Source organism: Ovis aries, chromosome X, assembly GCF_016772045.2.
Source record: "Ovis aries strain OAR_USU_Benz2616 breed Rambouillet chromosome X, ARS-UI_Ramb_v3.0, whole genome shotgun sequence".
Lineage (NCBI taxonomy): Eukaryota > Metazoa > Chordata > Mammalia > Artiodactyla > Bovidae > Ovis > Ovis aries.
Genome location: NC_056080.1, coordinates 99856521 through 99872525, shown reverse-complemented (window position 1 = coordinate 99872525; position 16005 = coordinate 99856521). Strand labels below are relative to the sequence as shown.

The window sequence follows — 16005 nt, the reverse complement described above, 5'->3', positions numbered from 1 at the left end:
AAAAGCAAATACAGGAAGAGCTCTTTGCCTTTCGCCTATGTGCCTAAAGCAGGACATAATTTTTCCTTTCAAAGGTATCCCTTCTCCTCTAGTACTAGGAGGAGGAAAACAACCCTTATCACTGGACATGAAACATGGCATTGAGATGAGTCTGCACACACAGAAAAGAACTCCTTACTGAAATACCCTTTATAATTAAATATCTTTATAATTTCCCATATATTTACCTTCCTCCAATTTACTGCACACACAGAAAAGAACTCCTTACTGAAATACCCTTTATAATTTAAATAGCTTTATAATTTCCCATATATTTACCTTCCTCCAATATACTGCCCCTAGAAGCCCAACACCCCTCCCCAACTTTCCTTTGTCCAGTCACTTCTTCATAATTTATCTCCTTTTGTTTCCACGGTATATAAGCTGTCAAGTCTAACAGCTTCCTGGATTTTTCACTTCCTTTCTGTCAAACCTTTGTGCACATATAATTAAAATAAGTTTGCATGCATTTTCTCCTGTTAATCTTGCTTTTATCAGTCTAATTTCTACGTCCCAGTTACAGAACATAAGAGAGTAGAGGAAAGTTTTTTTCCTCTACCAACCCATATAAGAACAAGAAATGTAATTTTCCTATAAGAAAGACTCCCTGCACAGTGGAGAGGACTCTAGATTTCATGAACAACTCATTTAGAATGCATTTATGTTCTTATCTTACAATAATGCTTAAGTGCCATCAGATATATTTTAATGAAATCACAGATACTAGACCAGTTCAATCACTAACAAATGGCAGTATATCAATGTAATTTTCTCTTTTGTAGATGCTTATCAATGTCACCCAAAAGTCTGTATGGTAAAATCTCACCTTTAAAAGTTTTGTTTCCCAAAAGCTCTTAAGAAGTGGGACGCATTACAGCAATAAAAATCCCCTGGCTAAATAGGAGAGGGAACTATAATATATTTAAGTGCCATTATCTTATTGACTGTGAAGAAAAAACATATTCTAGATAAGACCTGAGGTTTCTCTAAGCCAGAAATTGAGATCATGAAGGTGGTAGCTTGTCAATGCAGTTCTATTTGCTATTGTATTGTGCTATTATCCTACCTTTTTAAAAAAGTAAAATAATTTTGCAGGAAAACTGAAATATGTTGTATAATGGCTTTATTAAAAAGCTTGGAGCAGTGCAGCCAATAGTAGCAGCCTGGTTTAAATTCAAAGACAAAATTACTATCCAACTGCCCATCATCTAGTGTTATAGTTAATAATCATGCTTTACACCCTGCATAGACTCCTAGTCATAATTTTCCTGTTCTTGTTTTAGTCAAGCCTGATGATGAACCAGTGCAGAGCAGATAGTGTGTGCATGTGTCTGGGTATATTAGTGAGGGTCATTTATTTGTTAAAAGTCTGTATTAGCTATAGCAACAATAATGTCCCAAACTCAGTGGTCTATGATAACAAGCATTTATTTGTACATTTACAATTCTGCACATTGCTCATGAGCTAGGGTTTGTCAGTTCTTGTCTAGGGAGCCATGTTGCAGATATGAGTTGTCTGAGTTTGGCTCCAGCTGCAGGCTGGATTCAGATGAGCTGTGTGCTGTCACTCTCCAAGAACAGTCTTCTATGTCAACCAAACAGGAGAATTCAGTAGGGAGCTGGCAGAAGCCAAGGCCCATGCATCTTTCAAGTCCAGTGGTGGACTTTTCTGGAATTCCCACAATGTGTGGTGCTGCTTTGGAATAACCACTTTCCTAGGGATCTGGAGCCACAGCAGCACCCACTGGCCCCTTTCTATCTGCAGAGTCCATAGGTCAGGAAGCCAGGTGGGCATTCACAGAACACAAGTTCCATCAGGGCACAGAATTTTGGCCATTGTGTTCAAGGTTATAACCCTAGCACCTAGAAGTCAATCACTCTTTCTGAAGTGGACCAATGGGTGACTATCTAAAATCTAGAAAATATTGACTCCAACTACCCACATAAAGTGGGGAACTAACCACTAGATGGTAGTCCCGCTGGACCACAAGCACATGAGTTCTAAAGAAACATTTCTTGGATTAGAAACACTGAAAGGTGAAAAAAATCACAGAATGTAGATTAATTTTTAAAAATAAACACATCCACTAAAAACAGAATATCATGAACATAAATTATTACAAGGGATGAAGATGAAAATGCCTTTAATCAATAATTTAAAATGCTAAACACCCTTCAGAAGATGCATTCCATTTAGCTAGACCACAGAGGATTTTAAAGGTTGTCTTTGAATTAACTGTTGAGGTTTACTAAGCTATTTTTTTTTCCAGAACACATTTAAACCAAGCCGTTTATTGCCAAGAGAAGAAAAGATGCACAGGGAATAAAAACGTTGCTTTCTTATTACCCCCTTTTCACTAGAGTCATAGAAATTGCTCTCCAAACATAGCAGGACTGAACACTCTCCACCACGACTGCATCGACCATGTCAGATACTCGAGGTATGTAGCCATCAGGAAGTTTCAGAGATTCCAAGGTGAAAAAGATAGTATCATCTAGCACCCCATTTCTTCCCTGCAGGCTAGTAATGCAGACCTGTAATTACAAATAATGCAAATGTTTATGTAAAAGACTCCTGTACTTTCACAAGGTCTGCATCTCCTCACTCAGGATTTAATCTGTTGTTTAGTCGCTAAGTCCTATCTGACTCTTTGCAACTCCATGGACTGCAGTGCTCCAGGCTCCTCTGTCCATAGGATTCTCCAGGCAAGAATACTGGAGTGGGTTGCCATTTCCTTCTCCAGGGGAATCTTCCTGACCCAGGGATCGAACCAGTGTCTCCTACATTGGCAGGTGGATTCTTTACCACTGAGTCACCTGGGAAGCCTGGATTTAATCTGTAGGTCACTCCAAATCAGTGATTCCCAACATGGCTGGCACATTTGAGACACCAGAGTGGAGCGCTTTGTAAAACTACTCATGCCAAGACCCCATCTCACATCAATTCAGTCAGAATCTCTGTGGATTCAAGTCTAGTATTAGAAATCCTGCTCTAAATATAACATACTCTGTCCATTAACCTCCACAGTTACAGCAGTGAGAGTGAAAAGGATTGAGTAAGAAAGGAATGTGGTGGTAAACAGAACATCTTTTCCCCCACTTCCTCTGTCACATTTCAAGCTTCATCTGTGAAAAGTGAAAGTGAATGCCGCTTAGTCATATCTGACTCTTTGCGACCTCGTGGACTATACAGTCCATGGAATTCTCCAGGCCAGAGTACTGGAGTGGGTAGCCTTTCCCTCCTCCAGGGGATCGTCCCAACTCAGGGATCGAACCCAGGTCTCCCGCATTGCAGGTGGATTCTTTACCAGCTGAGCCACCAGGGAAAGCCTGCAAACTGAATTTCTATTAGTCTCCAGGACCCGAACCACACCGAGCGTTTACTGTAAGATCTAGTCCCTTCACCCATGCCATTCATTCTTCCCCAGCAATTCCCTGAACATGATTTGTTTCCTGTTCTGTTGCTCTCAACATTTTAATACCTCTCATATAAACTGTATAATTTAGATCTTAATTATATATGTCTTCTATATTATTTTTTATTTCCTTTCAGAAGGACCACCTTTTCAATAAAAAAACTCTTTGGCAAAGAATGTATTTTCTTTTAGGTTTTCCAAGCCAACCAATAGAATCCAAAGCAGCAAATTATCACCACGAACAGGCTAAGTCAAAACAAACAAGGGCAACATCAGATGAATTACCTTGTGCACGTGCTTGTGTCTCAGAGGCTTCACTGAGAGGGCCTTTCTGCTTTGTGTGTCTGGCTGGATGGAAAATACAACTTCTACTCGGTCACCCTGATAAGGCTCAAAATCTAAAACCCACCAGGGAGAGAAATCAAGTTGGAATTATCTCACAATGTTTTCATGTGAAATTTCACAAGTTACTCTGATGCTGGAATACCCTAAAGTAGATTCTATGATATTGAAGTTCCATTTTAAACATTTAAAAACATTTAAACATTTAAAAACAGGTAACCTGTCTTCCCGTCAGAAAGGAAGTTTATAATCTTTTAGGCATTGATTCTCTCTCCTGACTTCAAGCTGTGAGTTGGTGATGGACAGGGAAGCCTGCAGCCCATGGGGTCACAGTCAGACACAACTGAGTGACTGAACTGAACTGATAGGAGAAGAACATATTGCTACAGGAAGAAACAATTTTCTCAAGTGTTTTGGACCAACGATGAGCTCTATATAATTTACATTTTTCAACTGTCAACAAATCTTTACAGATTTTACAAAAGTTAAAAGCGAGTCACAGTGCCCAAATGTACCATGGAGCATTTAAAGCCAATAGAATTATCAAATGCTGCTACTGAAAGTGAAACTTGATACAACCACTTCAGAAAGCTGGCTGCTGCTGCTGCTGCTGCTGCTGCTGCTGCGTCGCTTCAGTCGTGTCCGACTCTGTGCGACCCCATAGACGGCAGCCCACCAGGCTCCCCCGTCCCTGGGATTCTCCAGGCAAGAACACTGGAGTGGGTTGCCATTTCCTTCTCCAATGCATGAAAGTGAAAAGTGAAAGTGAAGTCGCTCAGTCGTGTCCGACTCTTAGCGACCCCATGGACTGCAGCCTTCCAGGCTCCTCTGCCCATGGGATTTTCCAGGCAAGAGCACTGGAGTGGGGTGCCATTGCCTTCTCTGTCAGAAAGCTGGCAATATCTATTAAAATTAAACATTTCTGTACCCTATGATCCAGCATTTTTTAGTTCCATCATAGCCCTTTCTTTGTTCTCCTTGGTTCCATCACAACCAAATTTTAGAAGGACCAAAGACCACACAAGGGACCTCTTGTCTTCTTTCTCTCCACATTTCCTTTGTGTGGCTTTCTATAATATCCATAGGCTGATAATTCCAGTAACTGGAGCTCTAACCAATTTCAGATTCATATATCCAAAAGTTTACTCAAATTATTATGTCTAAAGCTGAGCTCTTCCTAGTCTTCTCATGCACCCAGTTTTGCTCCTTGGTCTTTCCGTATCTCAAAAATGGAAACTCTACCCTTACCATTGTTTCAGCAAAACACTTAGGAGTAACTCCTGACTCCACTTTCCTTCACACCAAATGTCCAGTCCATCAGCCAATACTTTGATTTCTAACTTCAAAGTATTTCTAAAATCAAAGCAATCCTTACAGCCTTCCTTTCTACCAATCTTGGCCAAGTTTCCATCATCTCTCACCAGGACTATTGCAATAGATTCCTAACTTGTGTTCCCAAATCCATCCCTGTCCCATGTAACCTATTCTCAGCAGGACAGCCAAAGCGAACACCTTAAAACATAACTCACTTCATATCACATCATTGTTCAAAGTTCATCCCTCCCAAAAAGGCCAAATCCTTAATATGATCTATAAATCCCTGTGTAGCTCACCTCTTTACGCTTCTCTTTAAGGTCTTTATTGAAACTACTTTTTTCAGTAAAACCATGCCTAATTTTTCAACCCATAGCTCCCTAGATTTATCATTATCCTGAAACTATGATTCAGCAGTTTCAAGCTTAGTCCTAAGAATCTAGCCCAGACAAAGAAAACCATATGTTCACAAAAAAGACTTGTATAAGAATGTTTTTTAGCAGCTTTATTTGTAATAGCCAAAAGCTGACAGAAGCCAACATGACCTTCAATAGGAAAATGGAGAAACTGTGATATACAGAATGAGCTACAGACACATGCAACAACATAGATGAATCTAAAAATACCCTTCTGAGTAAAAAAGTATTAAACAAAGAAGTATATATGCCTGATTTCATTAGATCTATAAAATTCTAGACCAGCAAATTAAATATATGGTGGGGAAAAAAACTCAAAACTGTATTTTGCCTTGGAGATGGGGGCGGGGGGTTGACTGGGGAGAGGCATTACGGTACTGTTTAGGCACTTGGATTTGTAAAAACCTGAAGACACTCTGAAAAAAAACTAAAACAAACGAACTTGAGCTGCTGACACAGATATGATGCCTACTCACGATGCTCCAGCCATCCTGCCCCTCCTTCTTTGCCGAGGCAATGCCAGCATTTTTCCACATCAGGACTTTTCTCACATTTCTTCCCTGTGAAATATTTTTCCCAGGTGGTTCCTTCGTCTCCCTCAGGTCTCAGCTCATGTATCACCTCCTCAGAGAGGCCTTCGGGAACCTGCTGTCTATAGTAAAGCTCACCTCACTCTACTCCCAGTTTTACTATCACAATGCCTTCCTCAAGTCCTGGAGAGCAGAAAACAATCTGTATCTCTTTTGGGAGTGGGGCTGGGGGAGGTTTACTTGCATATTGTCTGAGTTCTACCTCTTTCTACCTCATTAGAATATAAGTATTTTGAAAACTGTACCTGGAACAGAGTGAGGTACTCAAGTATCTGTTGAATGAACAGAAACAGGAAAGAACATACACGGACTCAGCATGATGTGGAACAAAACAAAAAAAATCAACACAATTTTTCCTTCTTTTAGATTCCTATTGGAGAAGGCAATGGCACCCCACTCCAGTACTCTTGCCTGGAAAATCCCATGGATGGAGGAGCTTGGTGGGCTGCAGCCCATGGGGTCACTAGGAGTCAGACACGACTGAGCAACTTCACTTTCACGTTTCACTTTCATGCACTGGAGAAGGAAATGGCAGCCCATTCCAGTATTCTTGCCTGGAGAATCCCAGGGACGGGGAAGCCTGTTGGGCTGCCGTCTATGGGGTCGCACAGAGTCGGACACGACTGAAGCGACTTAGCAGCAGATTCCTATTATGCTTTAAATTGTAACAAGTTTTTATCATTTTCATTGGGTTTTATAATCAGATTAAAAACAGCTATTCTGACATTTCTAAATATGACTGGTTAGGTGCTCAAGTCTTTTTTTCATTTACTTTCTCTTTCCCCCCTGCTGCTGCTGCTGCTGCTGCTGTTAAGTCGCTTCAGTCGTGTCCAACTCTGTGTGACCCCATAGATGGCAGCCCACCAGGCTCCCCCATCCCTGGGATTCTCCAGGCAAGAACACTGTAGTGGGTTGCCATTTCCTTTTCCAATGCATGAAAGTGAAAAGTGAAAGTGAAATCACTCAGTCGTGTCTGACTCTTAGTGACCCCATGGACTGTAGCCTACCAGGCTCCTCCGTCCATGGGATTTCCCAGGCAAGGGTACTGGAGTGGGGTGCCATCACCTTCTCTGCTCTTTCACCCCAGTCAGTCTATTATTTCAATTCGCTTGATTTATTTTGCAACAGTAAATCCCTCCAGCTGTGCTTTGAGTCCCATCCTCTCTTTACAACCAGGGACTGTGTTTTATCAGTCCTTCCTGCTCTCTTCTTCACTTTCAATTAATTCCTTTGGCATTACCAACATGTTCAAGTGTTTCCCATCTTGAGAAGAATTCTCCTAGCAAGGGCTACCATTGGTGGTGACTTCCTATTGACATGGTGTATAGGGACCAAGAGATTGCCTTTGGAGCTTAGCAATCCAAGGGGCTTCTTCTCTTAGCATTAGTATTTCTGACTAAATGGGTCTTAAGATCCTAGCTGCCACTAGACAATCATTTTTGGGGACTTCTCTTTGGAATTAGGTGCAATATTTTTACTTATATTCATCTTTCAAAATCCAGCCTGGCAGGGGGTTGCAGGGGTACAGAGACCAGCTGGGAAAGCACCTCACCCAGGCAGCCTTTCCCAGTTCTCTCCATAGCAGTCAATCATTCTGTCTCCTCTACTCAATAATGTGTTTTTTCTTTTTTTTTTTTTGTAAAAAAAAAAAAAAACATTCTTTTAATGTCAGTCTCTCCCAATTGAACTATCAGCTCTTTGCAGGCGGGGTTTAGTAAAGTCTTAGTTATCTTGGTCTTGCCAATATCTAGCACTCTATCTTGAGCTGAATTAATAAATTGAGAAAGCATCAACAAACCAGCAAATCATTGCTTTAGGCATAAAATAACAAAATGTTATACCTGATAATTAATGGACACACACATACACACACTCTTGGAATGTGTTGGAGGAGGTTACTGAGAAGACGTAACCATGGTTGACCCACAAACTAGACCTGGGCACTTGGAGGCTCTTCCTCTCTTCCATGGTCCTTGGAATGCATTTTCCACCTACTGTTCCCACGTTTCAAGGACACAGCCTTGACAGAGTAAGGTATCACTGAGACCATTTGGGTGGTATTTGTGACTGAACTCTGTCAAGGACTCTGTATAAAGTGTTAAAATTCTGGCAGGGGAGGGTATAGACCTACTTGTGCACTCAAAATGAGGTTCATACATTAAACTCCCTTGCTTATTAAACTTGCTCCCTACCCATCTAGAGTGGCCTGCCTCTTTCTAGGTCTCTGCTTGTTTTCCACGTACAGGGCCAGTTTGTGAACCAACAGAAAGGTACAAGGCTACTTCCAAACCTTATTTTAAAGCTTTTGAAGAATAAAAAAAAACATTATCCCTGTATACTTGTATGAATAATATTTTTCAGTTAGATTAGAAATTCAATGCCTATAGGAATGGAAAAATTACACAAATACTAGTGAATCCATCTAATAAATGAGAATGCAACAAATGACAGGATGAACTTTTAAAAATATAATGTATCTGTCCCTTGCTGTACATAATTTTCAACTCCAAAAGTACACCTCAAGTATTAAAGAGCTTCCACTTGGAGTGAGGGACAATGGAGAAATAATTAAATCCTCTTACCAATTAGTGTTAAGCATGTCACAAATTTGACCCTGGAAATGATGCCTATAACCATCTTCAAATGCAATCTATAAAATTAAAAAATAGGTAAAACCTAATTTTAAATATTTTACTTTTCTGGCTGAGTCCCTTTGCTGTCCACTTGAAACTATCACAACATTGTTAATCAGCTATACCCCAATATAAAATTAAAAGTTTAATTAATAAAAAAGACAAAGTTGGAGCATTTAAGAAGAGATGATTTACAATGTTTGAAATGTCTTTGTGAAAAGTATCTTGTGTATATATCTGGCATTTCCAAAAATCTCTTTTGCACTGCTTATTAAAAGAACATTTCAGCAATCTAATAAAAAAAATATATATATATATATATAAACTGTACCTTTACAAACAACATCTAGAGAGAAGTAAGCTGTGTGATGAATGAACTCAACACCTTCTATCAGAGAGTTCATATAGCCAAGTGAGATTCTAGTACAGGAATCTGGCAGTTCATCGCCATGGCTATTATCACAGAAAGCATCCACCTACGAGAAGAAGAAACATTTACTTCACACATAACAAAAATTTAAAAATCAGAAACATATGCTTAAATCATTGTTGTTTAAGAAATAGTTTAAATAGCTATAACAAACAGTGGTGAATATATTTTACGTAGCAAACATATCATAGACATGAGATGACAAAATTATGCCTGAGCTTCATATATCTTTAATTTTATGTTTTAGAGCAGTTTAGGAAAATTAAGCATCAGTTCAGTTACTCAGTCGTGAGCTTCCCATATATCCTTTTCTGCACTCGCAGTTTCCCCTGTTACTAGTATCTTGCATTTGTTCAATTAGTACATTTGTTCTATTGATGAATCAATATTAATTATATTTAATTAAAGTCCATAGTTTAACTGAGGGCTCACACTTTGTGTTATACCACCATATATTTCTAAAAATGTGTCTGAAAACATTATTTGTGCACCAACAAACTAAATGCACTGACCATATTAGATGCAAAAATAAAAGATACTATTCCTGCCTGTATGAATTCGTAACCAAAGGAGAGTAAAATGCAAAAATAATGAATTCAAAGCAAGTATGACAAATAGTAAAAATATGTGCAAAAACTGGCTTTTGGGAATTCCCAGTAAGGAAAGAATTTATGATTCAGAGAATACAGGACAATTTCTTGGAGAAAATGGGATTTGATCTAGGCTGTGAAAGAAGAGAAAGATTTTACTAGCAAATGAGAATAGGGCTGAGGACAAGGGAGATAGCAAAGGAGGAGAGAAAACACATGGAAAAGTAGTGAACAAGGAGGAAAATCATAAGATTTCAGATCATGGCACTTGGTGGGAGAGTGCTATAAAACATGACAAAAAGTTGGGAAAATAAAGGCGGGGGGGGCATAGCTCTAAAAGACAAGTCAAATTAGGACTTAATTTATCTATAACAGAGAGGCATTCAAAAGTTTTATTATTGAAAATGAAAAGGTCTTTATATTTTTCTTTGCTAATTACACTAATAATACATGTTCATCGTACAAAAAATACAAGGCAGAGAAAAGAAAAAAGCAAAAACCAATTACACATAATCTGTAAACCCAATAAATACCTTTCTAAAGATAAGCACTGACCATATTATATTCTGGTACTTACCCTGCTCTAGATGTTTTTACTATGCATAAATATCTATGCACTATTTGAAGGAAAATTTAATAATATATATACTACTAATGTACCCTCAAATGATCACAAGTATGTCAACAATTCATAAAAGCACCATGACTAAGGAATAAAAGTTGCCCAGGAGGGCATGAAAGGGGATTTTTGCTTTTTCTCTTTTTTCTTTTTTTGGATTTTTGCTTTTTCATCCTAGAATTAGAATTATTTCTGTATTATTTTGTGTATATAAAACTTTCCAAATTTAGAGAAAGTTTATATTAAGCATTCAGTTGAGAGCTGCTATCTAAATAATAGAGATACTACTACTACTAATAACAACATATATCTTAACCATTTAAGAAAGAAAGGCACAAAGGAAATTTCAATGTTTTCCATCAACCAAGTTATATAACAAAAATCCATACTTTATAGTGAAACCAAGTGGGACCCTGTGGGCCTTTCCTGGGAACAGACCCTCTGTCCCCCACTCCCTGCACCCTGCCTCTTGTTTGTAGAAAAGCTTTAGCTTCCTAAGCCTTCTCCAACTTCCAAAGAGCAAATTTATCAGAGAAGTAAGAAAACACAGAAAGGAAAACAGTCAAGTAAGACGAAATAATTGTTTAGCCATAAATCAGGGCCCTTCAGTTCCTCCACAAGGACTATAGATAATATTGAGCCATATCCTTTAAGCTTTTCAGCAGATACTGAAACCCCCACCAGCCGGCAGAAGTTAATTGCATGCTGACCACCAGCACATAGACCTCAGACCAGTTGGAACCATAAGGTTAACAATGTTGACTTCTGAAATACCACCCAGTTCCTCATCACCAACCAATCAGAAGGATGTCCACGAGCGGATTAGGCACACTGCTCCCCCTCTTCCCTAGCATGAAAGAAACTTGAAATCTACTCTGAATTACGATCGTTCCTTAGGGCATTAGTCTGCCACCTTCTCGGTTTGCTTGCCTTCCAAATAAAGTCGATTTTCCTTGCCCCAACACCTTTTTTCTAGACTTACTGGCCTGTCATGGGATGAGTAGAACGAGCTTGGACTCAGTTACAGTAGGAGACAAAATTGGTTGGAACACATAATATATATAAATATATAAATACGTTGACAATGGTTTAAATTATCCTAAAAGCAAAAAGCTTATTTTTTAGAGTTTATTTATTTGTCCACTCTGAGTGGCTTTTGGGATCTTAGTTCCCCAACCAGGGATTGAAACTGGGCCCCTTGCTGTGGAAGCACCAAGTCCTAACCACTGCTCAGACAGGCTGAATAAATAGAAACAAGGTTGGAAAAAAGACAGTTCCCAAACTTATCTTACTTTGATTGCTTTCAATCCATGAGATGTTTTATTTTCCTCCACAACTGCAGTAACCTTTTGCCCAACTTTCAGAAGCACATTGCCAGTCACAACATCACTGCTGAAGTAGATCAACTCATCGATCAAGCCATAGTTACTACAGAACTTTGTCACGACTCCTTGCACAGTTTTTGACTCGATGTGACCTAAGAAATGAGTAAGGTTTCATTATTCTCCAAAGGAAACACACATTATAAAGAAGCCCTACCAGAGGAAGATGGGCTTCCCAGGTGGCACAGTAGTAAAGAAACCGCCTGCCAATGCAAGAGACTCAGGAGGTGCCTGTTCAATCCCTGGGTCGAGATTATCTGGAGAAGGAAAACGCAACCTACTCCAGTAGGTTGAAAAATCCCATGGACAGAGGAGCCTGGCAGGCTACAGTTCATGGGGTCGCAAAAAGTCAGTCAGACACGGCTGAGCATGCATGCGTAGGTGATACCAAAAGAAGATATAGCAGAAAATGAATTAAATCTAAAAATAAATTGGGTTAGATTTAAGACACAGATGACAATGAGAGTAGAACATACTGGTAAAGTGTGCAGGATTTGGGAGGCAGATTACTTAAATTGAAATGCTGGTTCCACCATTTATTTCTGTTTGGCACACTGGCTCCATGCCCAAGGCAGTGGGTCTCTGAGGTGAAGAAAGCTGAGTCTGGAGCCTGACCTGATTTCGAATCACACAGCTCTTCCAGCTTACCTAAATCTGTGTAATCTGGGGTTCATTTCTTACCCTCTCTGAATTTGTTTTCATCTGTAAAACCAGGGCAATGACAATGTGAATTCACAAAGGTGAATCTTAAATGGTCTCACCTTACTGGCCAGGGGTCTTGGCTTCCCTAATCAATTGAAATTGACTAGACGCCAGACAAGAAATTCAGGCAAGGCTTTACTGGGGCCCTTGGGGGTGGGGATGGGGGGAGGGTAGCTAAGGAAACAAACAGGCGTCTTTACTTCTCCCAGAGCCTGGTGGCAAGCAGGCTCCTTATGGGAGTGTGTGTCCAGGGGTCAGGCCTAAAAGGTGGCTTAGGGAGTTTGCACACCCTTCTGGTGATGCATGCAGGGGGCAAGCACAGTACCCTGCTTTTGCTCCCAACCCCCTGCTTGTGCTCCAGGCTCTTCAAAAATGGCAGTTGGGTGCTTTTGGTCTCTTTGTATCTTTTGGGTCTGGAATTTGCCCCAACTGCACCCGCATGCTGTTATTTTTGGTCCCAGTTTCTTTGCATTTTGTTGCTCAAGGAGAGGTGTATACAGGTGCAAACACTGCAGCAACTTGGGTCCCAGGTTCCAGTCTATCTCATCACCACAAAAAATAAGATAATTTTATCAGGCGATAGAGGCATTAACTAGCCTTATTGTGTAAACATTTCACAATGTATACATATATCAAATCATCACATTTTACACCTTAAACTACAATTTTATATGTCAATTATGTCTCAATAAAGCTGGTGGGAAAAGGTTGTTATAAATATTAACTGACATATACATATCAACTGCTTAGAACTGTGAGTGCCTCCCACCAGTTAGAGCTTATATGTTAATTGCTATCGTGGTATCTACATCTAGACAGTCTAATGTATCAATTATGGTATGTAATTTTACTGTAATAAACAACAGCATGAACAGCAGATCTGGAAATTCTTGAGCAACTCACCAGACAAAGCACATAAAGAGATCTAGGGATTTAAATCTAGCCCAAATGTGCATCTGAATCACTTGGGTTTATTTTATTTTATTTTATTTTTGTGAACCATCACAGCTAGTAAGCCATAATTTGGGGTCTGAACCTAGAGGTCAGCCTGCAGAACCCATGCTATGAACCACAATGCCTTAGGTGCTTGACCAAAGACTTGGGTGAACTGACTGGGGAAGGCTAGGGAATAACTTGATTATAACAGATTATAGAATCACAACCCAAGAAAATCCTGAAAATTTGAAAAAAAAAAGAAAAGAAAAAAGAAAGGGGAGGAGTCACATTTATTATTTTAAATCATAGCACTGAAAAAAGAGAAATACAAGAGAGACAGCTTCCACTCAGGCACATGATAACTGGTCAAAGATTCCTGTGTTGTTCCTTGGGAGGGAAATTAATGGATGATGCAGTGTCAGCTAAAAGCTAAGCAGCAGCCTCCCATCGCAAACTTCGCTAAGACTCAGCCACCTCTCTGGGGCTCAAACTCCTGCAGAAGCTGCAGGGAGATTCGGGCACCTGGAAGCCGGGGCCCTGCTGAAGCAATAATGCTGCTCAAGAGCCGTCTCTGGCAAATTGCCACCCTACGCGAGCGCACAGTGGATTTACTCCCATGGCATGAAGCGCCTGCGGCGGGAGCGCAGAGGTCGGGAAGCGTTTGCAGGGCCTGGAGTCTGGGTGACACCAGCTGGTGTCCGGTCCTCCCTGCCTGTGTCTCTCTGACCCCGCCGTCCAACGGATCGACAACCCTGCGACTTCTCTCGGGGAGATTTTTGAAGATTAAAGCACGTGGATGCCCCTCAGCCCCTGAGCCCAGTGGTTGGCCACAGACAAGCACTCAGTACACAAGAGAATTAAAGCAACCAGAGCAGGGACTCCACTCTCTCAGCAAACGTTTTCATTTTAACGGATTCCCAGCAACAGAATGACGCCTTCTCAATGCTCCCCGAGTCACCCCTCAGTGGCAGAATCTGGGGCAAGTTTTTAGGGCACAAAGGTGAGCAAGTTAAACGCGGCCCCTGCCCTCCGACCGGGGACAGATGTATGATTCGTCCATTTGCCCCCAAACACGCGCTTTTGTGAAACCATAGCAGATTTACCCTCAATTCAGGGTGATGCCCAGTATGGAAAGGCAGTCGCATAACACAGGCACAAATTCCAAAGGCATTTGGGGAAATGCAAGGGTGGGGCACAGCTCCCCAGGGAGCTTCTCAATCAACATATTAACTATAGACTCGGGGCTCCGGGTTGTGTTCAGGGACTCGGACGCCCCTCCCTACATGGAGGCGCTGCCTGGGGCACACAGCGCCCCTCTGGGCTCATGCGGCCTAGAACTAGGAGTGGGACGCACCGTTAAGTACTCAAGGGGAAGGAAGGGATGAGGTGAGTACCTTCCAGGAGCCTCTGATGCTGCTCCCTCTCTGCTTCCGACAAGTCCACCTTCCTCCAAAAGGCAAGAGCCCTGGAAATAAACCGGAGCATAGTCCTATAGTCAGGGCGACCTGGGCTCCGCGTGACACTGGGCACGAGGCTTGCTTCTGTCTAATCCTCTGCCTCCAAGCCGCACTCTGATCACAGCAGCTGCCTAGAGGCAGTGCCTGCCTCTCTGCACCGCCCAACTTCTAGTAAGGCCCTCACACAGGACTTGGCTGAGGCTGCTCTACGAAGAACTTTACGGTTCCCACTCTCCAGCCAATCCGGGCGTAGACTCCTGGGAGGAGGGTCCTGAGATGTAGCGAGCTGGTGGGCGGGACTTCGTGGCTCCTCCCATCACAGATGAAGGTGGAAACCTGGAGCCCATGCCGGAAGTCGCTTCCAGTCTAATCCTTTTTTGCATCTGTTAGGGTAGACGAATTCGCCCATTGGGCAGGGAGAGCCTGGTGCCTGTTTTGGAAGATGGCACCACAACTTGCCCTGAGGATGGAGGCGGGCTTCCAGGTGTAGAAGCCTCCTTTGCCTCTAGAACTCCTACACCCACCCACACCCCAACAGCACCACCTCCTCACCCCTACACACGCTCCACAGAGGGTTCCGTGATCCGCTCTAAGCACAGTTTTCTGTTCAACGTTAAACCAATACCGTCGATATTGTGGAAAAGTCAAACTTTTGCATCAGCTTGGGGCTCAAAACACAGAGGAGGGCATGGCAACCCACTCCAGTGTTCTTTGCCTGGGAAATCCCATGGACAGAGGAGCCTGGCGGGCTACAGTTGATAGAGTCTCAAAGAGTCGGACACGACTGAGCAAAGCTACAAAGCTGCTTGGAAGCTGGAGCCAACTGCTGCTTTATAGCGAAGCACTCATGGTCCTGAGAGACAATTTTAAAGTGTGAGCTGGGTGGCTAAGTGAGGAGGATCAAATGATGTAGCACCATGCAGGGAGTTTGGATTGCATCCCGACTAGTATTTGGCTGAGCATGGGTGGGGGTGAGGGGGAAAGGACCATGCAGACATGGTCACATTAAGAATATTAAATGAGGATTTGGGTTGTCTTCAGTAAACCACCGGAGAAGGCAATGGCATCCCACGCCAGTACTCTTGCCTGGAAAATCCCATGGACGGAGGAGCCTGGTAGGCTGCAGTCCATGGGGTGGC

The 16005-nt window shown here is 41.7% G+C and overlaps 1 protein-coding gene across 1 annotated transcript; it reads right to left on the bottom strand.

Moving 5' to 3' along the window:
- Positions 1 to 1446: 1446 nt before the first annotated feature.
- Positions 1447 to 15074, bottom strand: CT55 (cancer/testis antigen 55). The gene is made up of 5 exons (XM_060408046.1): positions 14804 to 15074; positions 11682 to 11866; positions 9082 to 9226; positions 3741 to 3853; positions 1447 to 2574 (listed from the first exon to the last, which is right to left on the bottom strand). The coding sequence occupies exons 1-5, from the start codon at positions 14892 to 14894 to the stop codon at positions 2383 to 2385; spliced, it is 726 nt and encodes a 241-aa protein (XP_060264029.1). The 5' UTR covers positions 14895 to 15074; the 3' UTR covers positions 1447 to 2382.
- Positions 15075 to 16005: the final 931 nt, after the last annotated feature.